This window comes from Aulonocara sp. 'chitande type north' Nkhata Bay, linkage group LG7 (genome assembly GCF_057382095.1).
Source record: "Aulonocara sp. 'chitande type north' Nkhata Bay isolate Kocher_YH1m ecotype deep benthic linkage group LG7, A_spYH_male_GT1.1, whole genome shotgun sequence".
In the NCBI taxonomy this organism is placed as follows: Eukaryota; Metazoa; Chordata; class Actinopteri; order Cichliformes; family Cichlidae; genus Aulonocara; species Aulonocara sp. 'chitande type north' Nkhata Bay.
The window spans coordinates 31865418-31884073 of NC_141350.1; the positions used below are offsets into that span (position 1 = coordinate 31865418).

At 40.4% G+C, this 18656-nt stretch overlaps 1 protein-coding gene across 1 annotated transcript in view; it reads left to right on the forward strand.

Annotated features, from left to right (window-relative positions):
• dcc (DCC netrin 1 receptor) overlaps nucleotides 1-18656 on the forward strand; it is a 375235-nt gene that overhangs the window by 332869 nt on the left and 23710 nt on the right. Inside the window, exons 27-28 of the mRNA XM_086300044.1 lie at nucleotides 531-827; nucleotides 16693-16841. Coding sequence (XP_086156170.1) covers nucleotides 531-827; nucleotides 16693-16841 — 446 coding nt within the window. The remainder of the gene's footprint in view (nucleotides 1-530; nucleotides 828-16692; nucleotides 16842-18656) is intronic.

Consider the following 18656-nt stretch of genomic DNA (forward strand, 5'->3'; position numbering starts at 1 on the left):
AGGAGGAGACTGGCATTTTAAATAAAGTGTTAAATTATACAGATGAGATTTATTAAATTTTAAAGACGACTGGATAAATGACAAGCTGTAACTTCGTGAGAGAAGACAAACACAGTAACTGCAACACAGTAGTGGAATTTCAACAAGTTTAAGGCCCAAATTTACATGTTCCCTCTGGCCCGTTGTGATATTTATTACTACTTGAGTGTAAGGATGTCTGCTTTTTAAAGGATAATGGACAATTACTAGATTGTACTTGCCTTGTAGTGCCAAAGAACACAATTAAAATTCAGCACGATCTCTTTCCAGAATTTATAACCGTGTTACTCAGACTTGTTGTGATTAGTCTGTCTTTTCTCTGACCGTTCTTTTGCTCTTCGAAAATGGCTAATAGGATATTTTGTCTTTTCTCTCAAATTCCCCTCGCTAATATTTCTCATCTCTTCTTAACCTCGCATTGAATCTTTTTTTTTTTTTACCTCCTTCTTGCTTAACATGCTACATCCGTTTATCTGCTTCCCCATTCTTAGCTTTGTCCACAGATGCCTCCTCCAATCCTCTTCTCCAGCAACAGCCTCCAACACAACAGACTGCTCCTCTCCTCCCCGGTTCCTCAGCCCCGCCTGGGGAGCACCTTCCCTCGATAGGCCCAGTCCCGGGTGCAGCCACTGCAGCGGCAGAGGAGGCCCAGGGTGGGAGCGGTCGGACCATCCCGACAGCCTGTGTGCGGCCCACCCATCCACTAAGAAGCTTCACCAACCCACTGCTGCCACCACCCATGGGGACCATCGACCCCAAGGTGTACACTTCTATGCTGCCACAGTCCAGTGAGTACCGCTGCTTAATGCATGTGTTATGACTAATAATGTAGGATTTCTTATAATGGACCAGGACTGATTGTAGTGTTCTTGGCAGGAATAATTTTCCTGGAATCAGCAGCTAAACCTCTAGTGGCTGATTGAGTTTTCAAAAATGCTCAGATTTCAGTCTAAATTGTTTATCTTTTGACTTTAGATGATTCTGCTGGAGTTTCTTTCTGTTAAAAGGGAGTTTTTCCTTTCTACCATCTCCAAGTGCTTTCTCATAAAAGGTCATCTGATTATTTGGGTTTCTTTCTAGTACTGTACAGTCTTTACCCAAGGAACTTTATATTGTAGACTGTTGTTTTGATTTGGTGCACTGAACTGAATTATCTGATTATAGATTATCAGTGATTGTTGTTGTTTCTTTGCTTAAGGAATGATGGATTCAATTCAATTTTATTAATATATTTAGATTTTATTGACACCAAATAATAACAACAGTTGATTCACTGTGCTTTCTAATGTGATGTAAAGACCCTACAATAATACAACAAACTCTTCTCTCCTGGGCACACGTGGTGAAGCTGAGAGCAAAGGACAGAAACTAGCACAAAAGGACATCAAAATAAAGTAGAGACTGTTACTCTGACCTAAAATAAACTGAGTGGATGTAGGTGAATAAAATATTCTTTAACCTCCTAAGACCCGAACTCTTCCACGGCATGCGTTTTTAATTTCTCTTTGATATTTGAGCATATTGGGGCCCGATGAATGTAAAAAGAAAGAATTACCAGATTTTTTTGTTTTTACCTTATTTTTGTTTTTATGAAAAATAAGAGCCACATATGAGGATATTTGTTTAAAATTTTGATAGAACAGTAGCAGCATATCAGGCCCTTGTAGAGCAAAATTGAGTATTTTGGTCTAAATAACCCAAAATGTGATGTCCACATATGTGGACGCCAGGTCCTAGGGGGTTAAGTTAGTATATTCATTTTCTTTCCACCTTTCTTGGAGAGGTACAAATTTCCATAACTGTGGCAGACCACGCAGCCAATCTGCAACAAATTTCTATAAAAAATAACACCATTAATAAAGTTTTTATAAAGAAGATTAGAGTAACAATTGTCATGTAAAGCTGTGAATTATATGTGTAGAACATGTGTTTAAATTTCAAAATATAATGATTAACCAAAGCGCTTGTGCTCTGTTCTTTTGCATTAAAGTGTCCGTAATTCTTATTGATTCCAACTTATGTATATTTACTAGAATGAAAAGGTCTTTGAATCCTTCACAGTACAAAGCATGCTTAGATTATGAAATGCCAACAGCTTTGTACCATTCCTCTACTGAACCACTAGCAGCACAATAAGTAAAGTTTGTCTTGTAATAATGACACTTTTTTTAAATTCCTCTTCTGCTTTGCGTCTGCAGCCGGTCCCTAAGATGCAGCCTCTTGCTGATTGGTTTGTCAGATTCCAGTGACTTTGTGTTTAAGCTGGGTCTCTCTAGTGAGCCTCTGTGCTTTGCTTAATATTTTATTCAGGGAAGTTGAATGCATTAGCCTCAGGCTTCTACACTGTGTGTGTGTGTGTGTGTGTGTGTGTGTGTGTGTGTGTGTGTGTGTGTGTGTGTGTGTGTGTGTATTTGTAGAACGATATACTGTAACTGGCCTTGACATTAGCCAGAGGGTTGGATCTGATCTGGACCGACCTTCCTCTGTTCTTTCATTCACTTTTTATGTTACCTGTCGGTTTCTCCATATTCCATATATCAAATCTCCCTCTCTCTCTCTCTCTCTCTCTCTCTCTCTCTCTCTCTCTCCCTCTCTCTCCCTCTCTCTTGCTCTCTCAGGCATTATGTTTGACCAAAAAAAATGTTGGTCTCATGGGAATCAGAGTCCCCTCTGATTCTTTTTACTGGTGTTCTCAGTCAGTCACCATGTTGGATTGAAATATCTTAAAAATATGAGCTGGGTTGAAAATTTTCACAGTTATCCAAGAAGAACAGAAAATAAAACCTCCCGGCTTTGCTCAGTACCTGATTTTTCTCAATGTCTGTCATCAAAACTCATTTTTGTGGCTTCCTGGCAAAGAATTCAAGCAACGCAGCGGCTGTGAACCTGTCTGCGCAGTTGTTGAGTCCTGCCACATCTTAAAGACCTCACAAGATGATATTATTCCAGTAAAGCAGTTCACTCTCAGACTGCAGGCTTACTTGTAGTTCTAAAGCTAGATAACCAGGCAGAGGCTTCAGCTATTAGGACCCTCTCCTGTAGAACCAGCTCCCAGTGTGGGTTCAGGACAGGTGTAACAACTTTGTAACAGGCCCCGGGGTAGATACTAGGGGTGCAACGATACACAAAATTCACGGTTCGGTTCGGTTCGATACTTTGGTGTCACGGTTCGATATTTTTTTCAATACAAAAAAAATGTTCATGCCTTTTTAATTTGTCATTTATTAAAATTATAAATATATATTTTAACTCAAAAGTACAGTTTTTAAATTTAACCCTAACCCTTGTGCGTGTTTTTTATTTTGACAGCGAATACGCACCTGCGGACCACTTATGTGCAGCCCTGGTTATTTAGCTCGTCATATTGCAGCCACAGAAATTCTTTTGTCCATGAAACCATAAAGCTGCACTTTCTTTTTGCCTTATAGTCTGATTTGTCATAACTTCTCCGTTTTGTGGTAAGCTTTTCTTTGGCTGTCACTTCTTCACCCTGACCTGTCTTATTTGGCTCAGCAGAACTAAAATATATATCTGTCTGTGAAGGTCATCGTAGTCAAATATATATCCTGCTGCTTTTACACCGCACTCACATAAGCTCAGCGATTCTCTGCGCGATCAACCTCTCACATGTTTAAGCTGCTGGAGATTTCACTTGTCATGTTTGCATTGTAAGCTAACAATTAATAAGACGATGTCAGAGGAATTGGTGCACAAATTATCATCACTCACAGATCAGTGCTGTCGCTCTCTATACACAGTTCACGCGATTGCAAAGTGAAAGCAAAAAAACAAGCGCAAATTCAAACGCGATTTCAATATTTCACATATTGACAGTGGCTCACCGATGCCAATGACATAATTACCCAGCTACATTTCTGAAAGAATGCAAAAGCATTGACATATATTTTTCCTTCCTACAATAGCCCGACGGGCAGGGAAGAGATAGATTTTGGTAGCCCGACTGAAAAAAATCGCTAGCTCCGGGACGTCGGGCTAGCGATATTGCGAGCCCTGTATCTGATTGAGGAATCACTCATCTTTGGAAAAGAGAGTTTATTACAGAGAAATGTCTCTTTCCAAAATAAAAGCTATACTATCCGCTTCTTCTGGGCTATATTCTCAGCAGCATATTAAACATATAAGGAGAATCATGTGCTAACAGCTGTCTAAATGACTCGGCTAAAGTTAGTAGCATGCTTGCTTGTTTTTTTCTGCTTCCACTTGTCTTTGCACTAGGATGATGTCGGCGTGAATGTGCAGTCATATTCGTTGTGTTCCCACTAGTGCTTTCAGGTTAATCTCGTTGAAATGACCTTAACGCCACAACACGGCAAATCTCCGTTAACGAGCTACCGCGGATCGCCCCGTGCATGGGGCTAGACGGCCAACACTTAACGAGCTAACTGCGCTAACACACTAGCTCCCACCCATGTAATTGAGCATTGCATGGCACATCCAACATACTGTTTTACTTTAGTCCATGACTCGCTTACCTTCAGGGTCATACGTCACATGAAAACCAAAATAATTCCAAACGCCAGATCTGAATGAGGGTGGGGGAGGTACATGTTGCAAGGAGAGCTTAACTTCTGTCTCGCTAGCTTGCCCTGCGCTCTTCCTTCTGACGATGCTGTCTGTGTTGAGCGCTCAGTGAATCTGCGTTCGACTACTCCGCCTAGGCTGCACTGTCGAGCCTAGGCGGAGTAGTCGAACGCAGATTCACTGAGCGCTCAACACAGACAGCATCGTCAGAAGGAGAGTTGATAAAATAAATTAAAAATTTTGTATTGTTCGATACATATGCGTACCGAACCGAAAGCACTGTATCGAACGGTTCAATATCGATACGAATGTCGTTGCACCCCTAGTAGATACCCAAGCAAACACACACACACACACACACACACACACACACACACACTGTGTATAACAGTAATCAAAAGTAACTGTAGCATCTTTCCAGCTTCCGATCAGCACCATGGACAGCAACTGGGTAACACAAGGTTTCCTTTATGATTTATAGTCATGGCATGTTCTTCAACCACAAGCTGAAACAGATTTAACCTCCCAAAAGTCATGGAAGAAAGAGATTATTAACCACAGATCCTGACGGGCTAACTGGGCCAGTTCAACGTAATAAACAAGTACACTCATTTAGTTTTTCTTTTTGTTTGGCTTATTAAATGTCATTCACAACGCGACTGCACCGACTCTATGATACATTTGCCCAAGAACAAATTGTCGCATAGCTGACATCAACTGGTCACAAACCTTTTCCATAAATGACAAATTTTCCTCAAATTTCCACAACTGTTTTTGTTTTTTTCAGTAGGTTCAGGAGAAAAACATCTCTACTTTGAAAAGTCATACTTTCCATTTTGACAAAGCTAATGGTTATGGCTGCCTCAGGTCAATCATTGCTTAGTTATGCCTCTGGGTGGAATGGAGACTTCCCATAATGCACTGAGCACTTTGCAGCCACTGTTAATCCGGTTGTTCAGTCTGACGTCACTAGCCGTGTCTGGGTCTAAACTCCGCTGCAGGTCCATATATCAAACGATCACTATGGCATTACTGAGAGTTGAAGAACTGTCTAAAGTCTTTCATCTTTAATAAAATGATCAGCGTTCTGCTCTACCAGGTGTAACAATTGAGTTTAACATCCAGGCATCCATGAAAACGGAATTTATGACATTTAACGGAGTTAGAAGTTAGCAGGGAGTTAGCTCGTTAGCTTCTATCTAAATAAAATATAGCATGTCCTGACTGCGGGGTTTTGGAAACAAATTAAAACGTACAGCTCTGCTATCACTTCCAGCATAAATGAAGACATAAAACTAAACAGCAGTGACGTTTGTAGGGTTACTGAAGTTGGGCTAGCTGGTATATAATGATGTGCTACGTGACCGCTAGCGACACAGCTATGTTAGCATAATATAAACAAGCTAACTTTTTTTCCACTCGATAAAAGTTAACGTGAGTGTTCTCGGTGGTCAGGAACAAATGTAATCGCATGGCAGGATGCTGTAAAAGGACAAAACTTCAGCCAGGAGAACAACTGAGATAATCCATCCACAATACGAGGTTAGTCATTCATATACTGCTGCATGGGCTGGGCTGTAGTTACATCCTAAGGTTTTAAAAACTGAGCTTAAATAAATGATTAGCGGTAATAAAAGCCGAGGGAGGTCAACAGGGATCACTGACTGTTTTAGGAGCTTTTTGAGATCAAATAGAAGAAAATACAAAACATTAAACATGTTAACAACACAAAAGCCATATTAAACGCTACTACTTTAGACCCGGAAGTAGGGTTCGTCGCGTCATCACTGAACAACCGGATAGCATTAGCTTTAGCTTTACTCTCTTCTATAGTTTGTGTTGTCGTCCTGTTTGCTGTTCCTGGTCTCTCTCTGCTTCTCTTTCCTGCTTATCTTTTGGCTCAAACCCCAACCTTCTACCTGAGGTCTCTTCCTGTGAAAACTTATCTTTAGATTCTTGGCCCTCTTGGTCTAATGCTGTAAGGTCTTTGCTTTGCGATATAAAGCGCCTTGAGACAACTGAACTGGCACTATGTCAGTGAAATAGTTGGAGAGGCGACTGAGACGTCAGAACTCTACAGGTGGCACTAAAGTGAGTTGTCAATCAGAGGTCAGTCACTTGGCTCGGGGATGAGATGAGTACCTCAGCAACTGCTCATCTGACATTATTTCACTTGTCGTTGCAACAAGTCACTGAACTTTATTGACTATCTCTGGTCTCATCACTCCTGACTTCTGCCCTTCTGAGCTTGATCAGCAGTTTCATCGTGAATGTCAGTACCCTACAATAAAGGTAAATAAAGTCAAGCTAACTAATATAATTTCTAATAATCAGGACTTCTCCCAGCTGAATTTTTAAAGCTCTGGTTAATATTAGATTGCACATCACTATGTGGTTCTACCATGTCGTTTTAAAACTTGTAAGTCCAGAAAGTGTTCCCCATGAGATTTTAGAAAATGAAGTATACTGGAGGCAAGAGCACCACCACTCTTAGACATTCCCTAATTCCCTCTCGGTTTTCTTTACTTTACTCTTTCTTTGTCCTTTGTCTCACTTGTTCACTGTCTTTTTTAGCTCTTTCTGTCCCTCTGCGCCTCATCCTGTCATACTGTCTCTGGTAGCCTGCAGCAATGAGGAAAGGGGGGGGGGGGGGGGGGGGCGGCGTCTTACAGTACATGTGATCCCTGGGCTCCGTTTGTATGTGTGTAGCTGTATTTGTTGTGCATTTCCTCTTTTGTTGGGTGTGTATCACCTCTGTGTGTGTGCGTGGGTGTATACAGTTCCATTATGGCTCTGTTTACATGCCCAGGTGGCCTCAGATTAACATTGATTTTTGGCTCCTGGAAATCTTTCGCTGAGAAATCGCAAGCCTGGGGCGACAACTCCGAGAGACCTGCCGCTCGCCCCGTGACCCCGCCCACCCTTACTTTAGCCTCCTCCCTACAACAGAGCCTCAAAGCTAGGCAGCACTACCTCTATTCCCCACCCCCCTCCAGGGAGAAAAAACATACCAGTGAGCGATGGCTTTTGATGTTCATTGTTGGTCTTGTTTGTGTGTTTATCCAGGTCTGAATGACTCCCTGGGTGAAAATAATGAGATGTTTTCATGGTATAATTGGATTGTTTGGGTGAGACAGAAAAAGAGAGAGGGGAAGAGAGAGCATGTGATGGAGCATGTGTGAGATTATGTAGTTTTCTTTAGATCAGGGGTGTCAAACAATGCAGCCCAGGGGACAGAACCTGTGCACCAATGGGCTAACTGGAGGGGTTCATAAAACATGAAGTAATTGCTTGCTTTTTATTTTAGTAAAACTGACTATTATTGCCAGTATGTTGATGCCAGCATTAGCCTGCTAAAAAAAGTAAAAATAAATAAAATATTTAATTTAAAAGCATTTCTAGATTTAAAACTCCTTCAAAAATCCTAAAGGCATAAAATAAAATTTTTGTTTTACTTACAAAATTTCTACATGTGGAGGTTTTATGCCTTTCCACTGTGATCTGTAAATTTAAATGTGCATGTCATGGCAACAAACTCCATGGATGTGGAAAAACTGAAAATGTACATATTAGGCTTATTAACCCTCTCAGGCTCAAATTAAACTTTTTGTTGCTAATGCACAACCAAGTCCTGCAGTGGTACTTCTGAGTAAAAAAACCTCATAAAATATATATGTGGGGTAATCAGGTTGTTAGTTCTTAACTGTTGCAAATCTGCAACGCCTGCCTTGAGAGGGTTAAAACATACTCAGTAAAATGTGTATTCCTCCAACCTTCACTGTAGGCTGCTAACCAATGATTGACATCACAGTCGCTTTTATGTACAGTTTCTGCTCAACTCAAGGATTAAAGATGAAGGACTTTAGAAAGCAGGACTTCTGAAAGCAGTATATCTTGAGCAAGAGGTCCAAGGAGACTGGTTGGCCACCACTGGTCAGAAGAGAAAAATTTATGTTTCCTGATCTATTAGCTGAGGCCGTTCAGTTGTAAAAGTTTTGCATCAAGAGGTGCGACTTTTAGTTTGTAGAGCAATGATCTCCATTTCCTGTTTGGGTCACATTTTCTTAAGATTAATTGCCAGTCTGAGAGTCGTTGGCAAATGTTTGTAAGTAGGTGGGGGTTTTCCATGGAAACTATGGGTGAATGCAGCTATCTGCTAGCAATCAAAGCAATGACAAGGAGGTTTTTGGTGCAGCACCCAGTTACAGCCAACAACACTGAGCCCAGCCTCTTGGCCACTGGTCATGGAATACACATTTTTACCTGCCAACCAGAGGTTGCTACAGTGCTGCTGACAGGTCTCTTGGTCTGCATGACGTTCAGCGTTGTAAATCCAACCTCCTTCAGGCTTCTTTCTTGAAATATCCATGTTGCATCTTTCAAAACGATGTGATTGAATCATAAGTGAATGCTGTCAGCAGCTTCTATTTTTGACCTTCAGCTGAAGCAGACCACAGAAACCTCCACCGCTCTGCTCACTTATTTTATATCACTTTATAAATTGAGACCTTCTTCTCTTTTTAAATGGAGTCTCCAAAGCCCATCTGCAGACTAAAGTGTGATGGTGGGCAGTTATTCACCTAAATTGGCCTGAATGTGCGGTTTAATGCTGGAAGCTGTAATGGGATTGTCTGACTCAGTGTCTGATACTGAGAAAAGACATTACAGCCACAGCTGGAGGCAGACACAGAGCCAGCTGTGATGGATGTTTTTAAGGGCACACCTTCATCTTGCCTCAGAGGAACAGTGATATTACCAATGAAAAGCTCTGGTGCTTTAAAATGGTTATCTGTAGCAATTGAATGGTCGTGTTAGGGCGGAGAAAGAAACGTGTTTTCTTTTTTTTATATTCTCAAATCATCCATTTGACGACTCGTTTTCTAGGGATTGGAATGATTGCTACCCTTCACTATACAAACGGCATGGTAGTTTATTCTAAGGGTGACGCTACAGAAAATATCAGGGGTTGGTAAAGTCATTATGGTTGAATGTTTAGCAAAAATATATTGGTGCAGTCAAGAAAAAACTAAGAACAGGATCTGAAACGGTGAAACACTGACCCACACTGACAAATAATTCATGTTGTATAATTATCATTTCATCATCATGCAGATAAAAGACAGGTCAAAGCTGTGATCTCGTATTCTTATGACCTTTTACTGGCCACATCATGTTAGAGATGAAAGATGAAGGTGTTTTGAAAGACTGTACCTGCAGGCATGCAGAAATTGTGATGGGGGTTTAGAAGAGGATGGAAGAGGGAAGAGTTGGTCTTCAATCTGCAGTTTGATCAGACATGGTGAGGTGATCAGGATGTGCTCTGAGGCCTTAAAACATCAAAGGCTTCATACTCACTTTGTAATATTCAAATTAGAAAGTTTAAGGTACTTCAAGTCTCATTTTACAGAAGCCAGTTTTTACCAAAAAGACAGGAAAATAGGATTAACAAAACCTGATTAAGGGGCATGAAAAAATGTTAATGAGATGTTTTGCTCACAAAAAATCATATTGAATCTTTTTATGAGGTATTAACTTATCAATAAAGTTGACTAAAACAATATCATAGGGTAGCAGGCTGTTATCGATATTATGAGATTTTGTCATCATGTAGAGATACTAAGAGAAGTTGATGTGAAGTAAAAAATTCTTACTAAATCAGGAAAATAATAACACTAACTTCTGACATACATTGATACCGTATCAGTATCGTAATGTTATAAATCGCCCTGCGATACACTGGTGACTTGTCAAAGGTGCACTTGGTGTTTCGTCTTAGGCTCGTCTGGGATAGGCTCATATGAAAATGGATGGATATTACACAAAAGGAGAAGCACAGTTTTACAAAATCCAAATTAGAAAAAAAGTTATATAAAACAAACAAACAAACAAAAAATACAAAGTAGAAAGGAGTTTTAAAAAGGAACAAATGTATGAAGTAGGACAGATTTTCCATCTCTTTTTCTGTGGCTGCAGAGCTGAATACAGCCTGTCCAGTAAGTGGTGCTGCGGGTGGTCGGGGTTTCCATGATGGATAACATTTGACTTCCTCTACACGACAGCCACAGTCATTTGGATGACCTTTGCATCAGCTGATGGAGGAATCCAAATAATGTATTGATTCAAACTGAATTCAGACTGAACCACATCCATCTGCACTTATTTATTTTCGGCATACTGCCAGAAATAAGTGCAGACTGAAATATCCATCTGCTTTAGGTAACCAGGTCCCTGACTGAACTGTAGCCAGCTCTGAATATAAACTGCTTTCTGTTTCAGAGTTTCTCTCCAAATCTTGAATAGAAACTCAAAAAAACTATGATGGCAAGATTGTAATATGCTAATATAATAACATAAAAGATAAAATTAAGATAATAAAACAGTATAAATAAATTCTAGATAAAGTACCAAAAGTCCACATTTTAAATTTGAATATAACTTTGAGATGTTATACTTTACAGTTTTGTAGTATTCCCAGTTTTTGTATCCCACTAATAATAATAATAATAATAATAATAATAATAATAATAATAATAATAATAATAATAATGATAGTAATAATAATAGTGTTACTGTTAATTTTTTTTCTTCTGCACTTTCTGTTTTTTTGTTTCTTTTCATCGTAGAAACTGACCTCCATATAATTCAAGTAGAAGAAAACTATTCTAAGCCTTGGATCACAGAAATCATTGGTCAGGTAGCTAGAGACACGCATGGGTCAAACCAGACAGAAAACGGGAAAAAAGGTAAACAAGCAGACAAAGAAACATAAAACTTTTCTATGAAACGGAACAGACGTCGTCTGACTCCCTCCAGAGATGCGATATCTTCTCAAAGACAAGTTTTTTTTTTTTTTGTTCTCCAGATCAATAACCCCGCCCCTTCCATCTTCATCTCCTATTGCTGTAAATCTTTCCATCTTTGCTTTCGACCCAAAAGCAGACACAGACACCTCTGATGTGACCCCCGTCGGGCATTTCACACCTCCACTCCTGCTTGTCTGGTAAATATATCCACCTCTCTCTGAGCAGACGAGCCATGGGTCCCCCCACCTCCGCCCCCCATCCCTCTCTGACAAACCCCCTGAGGGTGAGCTAGGCACCGTGAAACTCTCTTTTATGGCTTTCTCCACTGTGGATGTGTAACCTTTGCTTCAGCTTTATAGTGCGGCAGCTCATTGTGTTTTTCCACATTTTTTTCTTTTTTTTTTTTTTTCTGGAGCTCAGTTCAGTTTGGATTCGGTCTGACAGCAGCGTGCTGAGAAGTCATACAAACGCATTTGGTCGTGCTTCAGTTGGAAATGAAGCTGGCAGCAATTTCTCCACCAGACGTAGAGACATTCAGAGCCGCACAAGGTCAGTATTACTGTGAAAGCCGGACTGAAAAATACAGACTCAAAGCCACTCTGGTGCCCGTCCAAGGTCAGTACACTCCACAAGTCTAGATGAAAAATGCTAAGCATATTTATATTTTTAGTTCCCTTCTTTCAGCTCTGGCGGGTGAAAAATGCAAACATACAGGTGGTCAGGTTCAAATTGTATACGCAACCCAGTGTAAATGACACCTGACTGTTGTAGCCACACTTCTAAAAGATATTTTAAAAAATGACAAAACAAGCTCATATTCAAAGGAAAAATAAGGTAATTGAAGGATCAGTGGTGTAGCAATCTCTGCTTACACTTATTACAGTATAACTGTGCTAGCAGCATAAATCAGCTTCACTCATTTGCAAAAATTGTAGAAACCCCGATAATTGGTCAACTCCATTGATTAAACACAGTTAGATCAGAGAGCCAGGCCAGCACTGAGCCAGCACTGTCAACTTTTGTTGACAGTGTGCACATTTTGACACCAATTTTGTTTCTTTCAATCAACAGCCAGCATGACTGCAGTGTTTCTCTAATCCCAAAAGAGTTATACTTCCAAAGCCAGTTTTGCTTTTATAATATGATAAAAAGGACTTTGCTGCCTTCTTTACAAATTGTGTATATTCTTTGTTGAGCGTGTGGACAGTTGGTGTCGTACTTCTGTTGTTCGTACAATTACCTGTTTTCCCATTTTGTGCTTTAATAAATTACTGAGTACACAGTATAACGTGAAGTTTTCTACACCGTTAATGTTTAAAGTAGTTTAAAACTTGGCAGTCTCCGGTGTAATCCACTCCTATCAAAGATGTTCCAGGTGTTTTGTTTCTCAGGGAGCAGAATAGATGTATCGATCAAGTGAAGTGAAGTAGTGCAGGGCAGAGAATGGAGGAGGGGGCTGTGGGTGGAAGGAGCCTCAGGACGTCTTCAGATATGAGGAGGCTATTCAGGGACTCAGGGATGAGGAAAAAAATGTCTTTGGTCTCCAGTTTTTTTCTTTTCCTCACCTTCGCTTTGTAGTGCGTATGGGGGGATCTTTCAATTTCCTGTTTGTATTGTGGAGACAGCAATTACATGTATTTATTTATATATTTTGTCTTTTATTCATTAGTTTGTCTTCTGCTTGAAGGCCAGTTTTATTTTGTTCCTAGTTGCTTTCTTTCCTTGTTAGTTGACTTTGTGGTCCATTCCAAGTATTTCTATGTTTACATTTCATTTTTATTGACTAAGAGCGATGGACTATACGAATTGGAAAGTGTTAGATGAATGGGTGGATGGATTTTCATGCAGATGAGTGAATGGCTCAGACTCTAAATCTGTTTGCAGTCTGATGGCTCACTTAGTTACATGTGAATTTGTCATTTAGAGCAATCAATAGGAGCTCTATGTTATCAGGTCAAACTACAGACTACATGGAGGTCAGTATTAAAAAGCAATTTTCAGGAAACAAGCCATTCTGCAAAACAAGGCCTGGCCTGATTATCTATTAATAAAATTTCACTTTGTGGAACAGCTCAATAGTAACTGCAGGCCACAGAGCCTCAGGCAACCAGACTTATAGCCAAAAGAGGAGAAAGAGCATTAGAACCTTTAATTGCTTTGACTAATACTTTTGAAGTCTGTAGTACCCCCTAGTGGCCTGCCCAGTTAGCAGTTCTAGGTACTACCAGAGGATAAGTACCCACTTGGGATATCCCCTGGAAGTCAATAACTTCCGAGCCATTTTTTTCCATTTGCATAAATGCCTCTAATATTTTTAGGCAGCTGTAGCTTAGGAGGAAGAAGGGGAAGGCCAGTAATTGGAAAGTTGGCAGTCACGTTGAAGTGTCCTTGGGTGAGATATTGAACCCGAATGTGCCTTCACTGCATCCATCAGTGTGGGATCATTTTATTCTGTGTGAGCAGTGTTGGGAAGGTTACTTTTAAAATGTATTCCAATACAGAATACATGCCCCAAAATGTATTCTGTAACGTATTCCGTTACGTTACTCAATGAGAGTAACATATTCTGAATACCGTAATTGTCGGGCTATAAGCCGCTACTTTTTGCACAAGCTTTGAACCCTGCGGCTTTTAGTCAGGTGCGGCTTTTCTATGGATTGTCCATGATTTTTGTCATATCGTAAGACGATTTGTTTTGTTTGTTCCGCAGTTGTACGGCACTACGTTGCCTGGCAGAGGGCATGTGATCAGACACACAGTATTGGGGTTCAAGAGTGGTATGTTGGTCACGTGTCCATCCGCCAGGCAACATAGTGCCGTACAAGTAGCGCGAAAAACAAACTTCAAATTAACGCTACGCGTTCAGCGGGAGTCGTGGATGACGAGCGGCGATAAACTTGCGAAAAGCAAGTTATGCTCAACTCCACTGGTGGAACCTGACAGCGTGGAAAAGTGTGAAAACATCCATGATCACCAACGGATTTCAAAGGGCTGGACTGCTGCATTATGGAGAGGAGGACACCGCCACGGCCCTTCAGAGGGTGTTCAACTCTGACACTGACAACGAGGATTTCTTTGGTTTTGTAAGTGACAACGAATGAAAGAAGCTGAGAGTGGATGATGTAGCCATCCTGAGCCTGTTCGTATCCGACACTGGAGGAGAGGACTTTGGTGGTTTTAGTGCGCAGGAAGAAGAGAAAGATGGTGGTGAATGACTGACCTTTCTTCTTGTTAAAGCCGTGTCACTGCACCTGAGCCTAAAAGGTAGGCCGAATCTATTTTTCTGGTGTGCTGTAGGTTATTGTTATGTACTACATTTGTTACTCATTTATGAAGCACAGTACATGTTTCGTACTTGTAATTACCGCTACTTGTATATATACCTAAAAAGTTATGCAAATATGTACCCATAACTTGTTTTTCAAAATATTAATAAAAGGGGTGTGTCTCCAAACAGCCATCTCTTTCCTGACAATTCCCTTTGTGCATATTCTCTTACATATGATAAGTCAACATTGAAACACCTGCGGCTTTTGGTCAGGTGCGACTAATGTATGTACAAAACAGGATTTTCCCCTGATTTTAGCTTGTGCGGCTAATATTCAGGTGCGCTCTGTAGTCCGGGAAATACGGTACTTGGATTACCTAATATATTATCATGCTGTTTACAACTACATGAATGTACTATTGCTGTGATTTATTACTGTTACTGAAGGTCCGCGGCTCCGAACCGTAGTAAAGGGACCTCTGACTAATACGTGCTCCGTGTCGGGCTCGTAGCCAAAAACTAGCTTTACTTTGTTGTGGTCAACTTTGCTTGCGAGAGACAGAGAGAGGCGTTGAAAGGCTGCTCCAACAGAACTTATTGTTTTTGGAGGAAAACACGAACACGGTGTACAGTCGAGTCTTAATAGCTTACTTACAACTGGGCTCGTCAGGCACTCTTCTTGGCTGCAGTGGTTATTATTATATTTACATGCTTCCAGCTCCCGTTTTTGCTCGATGACAGCTCGTACTTTTCCTTTCTTTCTCCCTCCTCGCGCTCACAGACACATAACGTGTATGGCAGTCCATTCTCCCTGCAACACGGACTGCACTGCCTATGATGCTACATTCTTTAGAGCTATACCGGTAGCATTCTGCCTGTTAGCTTAGCACAACAACAACAAAAAGGCCTCTCTCACCCAGGAAACACGCAGAGAGAGAGCGTCACCCTGTAACCATGGCAACCGTAACGCTGCCACCTGGAACAACAGAACGTAGCAAACAAAACCCAAACAGGCCTGACCCGCCACAATATGAAACAGGAAAATACCGCCGTGTAATCCATTTATTTCAGCAAAGTAACTGTATTCTAAATACCACCTTTTTAAACGGTAACTGTAACGGAATACAGTTACTCATATTTTGTATTTTAAATACGTAACGGCAGTACATGTATTCCGTTACTCCCCAACACTGTGTGTGAGCACTCATACTACACACACATAAAGTACTATGGATGTGTGTGTGAACAGATGAGTGTGGTTTGTAGATAAAAGTGCGTTGAGTGTCCAACAAGAAAAAGTACCATGCAAGTACTCATCCATTTTAGAGAAACTCTAAAGTGATGCAATACCTGGCCAGCAGTCGGCAATACAAAGGTAACTGTTGAGGTCCTTTCTTTTTTTTCTTGTCGTCTTGTTTCAATCTTTGTTTTTTGTCTGCAGTTATTTGTTTTGTTTCTTTGTGGTGGATTCCTAGTAGCAAGTCAAAGAATATAATACTACCAAAGATTTTTATGTTTCATTCAGTGTTTCCCATCAACACTGTTGAAATGGGTTTCTTCTGAAAACAAACCAGATGACAATTCAACAAGGTCAGCGTGCATATCCATCTCTGTTTGCAAGAACCAACAGTTGTCACCCATCCTGCCCGGATTATACTTTCCCTGATATAGTTTTTTCCAAACAGATGGATTTTCCCTCTATATCTTGATAAAAACCTTCCCCCATCCTCATCGCTGACATCACCCACATTTGGTGGAAAACAACTTAAAATGAGAATGTAAAACAGGCTGTATACAGTGACATTCTAGCACTCATTAGCTGATGCGCTTTCAGTACAACATCGACAAGCACAGCATTCATTAGGTTCAGTTCAGTCATCCTAGTTGTTGTTGGAACATCACTTAAAAAAGTGGACACTACACGAAAAACATTTTCAAATTTGATGTCAGCAAGTAAAAGTTGAAAAAGAAAAAAAAAACAACAACCCCAAATCCCAGGAGCAAACACTTGTTGAAAAAAAACTTCATCTGTGTCTCCAGGTGCGAGCCTCCCGAAGCCCCAGGTGAAGACGGCCTCTCTGGGTCAGGCCGGTAAGGCTCGCTCTCCCCTGCTGCCTGTCTCAGTGCCCACGGCGCCGGACTTACCAGAAGAGGGAGGAACAAAACCCGCGGAGGATTCAGCTGCCAACGTAAGTCTGCATTGTGAACATGTTGTAGCGGGCGTTGCTGATTGATGTTTTGCACTACACCAACATCACAGAGGCGAGTGTCCTTGTTACACATTGTTTCTGTGGGCCTTTAGTCATAGAAACAATGAATGTCTTTGTCTTTATGTTAAATTCAGTTGCAGCATTGATTTAAAACTGTTTAGACAGCTGTGTGTTCTATGTGTTGTTATAGAAACCATGAATCACAAATAGTTACTCCAGCAATTGGTTGTATCAATTGGTGTTCTGCTGCTCAGAACTGTTTGAGGTCATCTACTGAAAAATCCTCTTAGAGGTTTCTTTGAATTACTGATTTTGTTCCTTACTGTTCCTAAATATCTTTTGGAGGAACCTTTGAGAAAAGATGGATACACAACCCCCTCATGAAAAAAAGAGGCCTAGGAGTGGCTAAAAGTTAATGTAAACTGCTAAAATATTGTGCTAAAAATACTCCATGAAAACCTACACTTTTGAAGAATACATTTAAAATATTATAAGTTATATCTGCGCTTCAAATCTTTTTTTCCGAGGTGTATCCTTATATTTAACAACGTTATACTGCAAAGCTCATATTTTTTACAGAACAGTATTGTTATTTTACTGTTGTTGTAGATTAGAGGAAGTTCAGTGTAAAGTAATAGTTAAAAGCTATCAAACCTAGCAACCTGGAATTTTACAGCAACTTTTTAACAGTGTAATGCCAGATTCAGGTGCCAGTTTCTCCTATACTACTTCAAGTAATATTGTATTGTTTCTGTGGTAGTGATTTGTTTGAAATTGACTGAAGTAACTTCTTTGAAAGATTAAATATTACAAGCCAGTTATTTTAAATGAGCTGTAGTTTCAGTATAGTAATGTGGTATATAGTAGCGGCAGCTGCAGTAAAAGTAGTATGGATTTGATATTTGGCATCTAGGCTCCATGAGGAAATACATACCTCAGCAGGGAGTGAGCAGAGAATCGGGAGCGATGATAATAACTTCCCCCCCTAGGGGAATGTTGACTCAGAGCCTACAGGTGGATGTTTGCAGAGGTAGTTTTTGAAATGCTACGTGCACAGCATCAGCAGTGAGTGGCAGCAAAGCTCTCAGATGAGCTGAGTGAGCAGAGCGCCGACCGCTTCGGTGCTTCAGCATGTGAAGTAGGTGTGACTGATATGTACTGATATGCACTTTGCACATCATGTCCTACCTATATTTTACACTCCACCCCTCCGCTCACAATCGCTACATATTTCTTATTTTCTCATTTGTATTCTGTATCTGTCAGTAGTTGGCATAAACCCCTTTTGTGTGTATCTATTTTTTATATTTCTGCGCCACTGTTTTTTGCCCTATATGGCACAACAACAAATTCCTCGTTTGTTTACAATAAAAGTGATTCTGATGTTTCATTGTGGAGAAAAGCACATTTATGACAACAAGTACAATGTGTCATCAATATTATCATTACAGAGACTGTAAATTGCAATAGAGCTGATATCTTCACATAGTTTAGGAAAGAAACTGAATTCAGGGTACGTCGATGAGGAGATGCTGAAACTGTTTATGGGGATTTCGCTAGAACTCCTAAAATGACATTAAAACTGCAGTGAAATAGCTTCATAGCAAGTTAATAGTCTACACAGTACAGCAGCGTCATTTTTAGCAGTTTGTAACCACAAAAATTTAGCGTAATTTCTTGCTTTTGTGGAGATCTTCAACCTTCTCAGAGTGCATCAACAGCCAATATAATGTGCCGTTAAAATGAACAGTAAGACAGTAACAGTAAGATTAAATAAACTAAGCACATATGTAA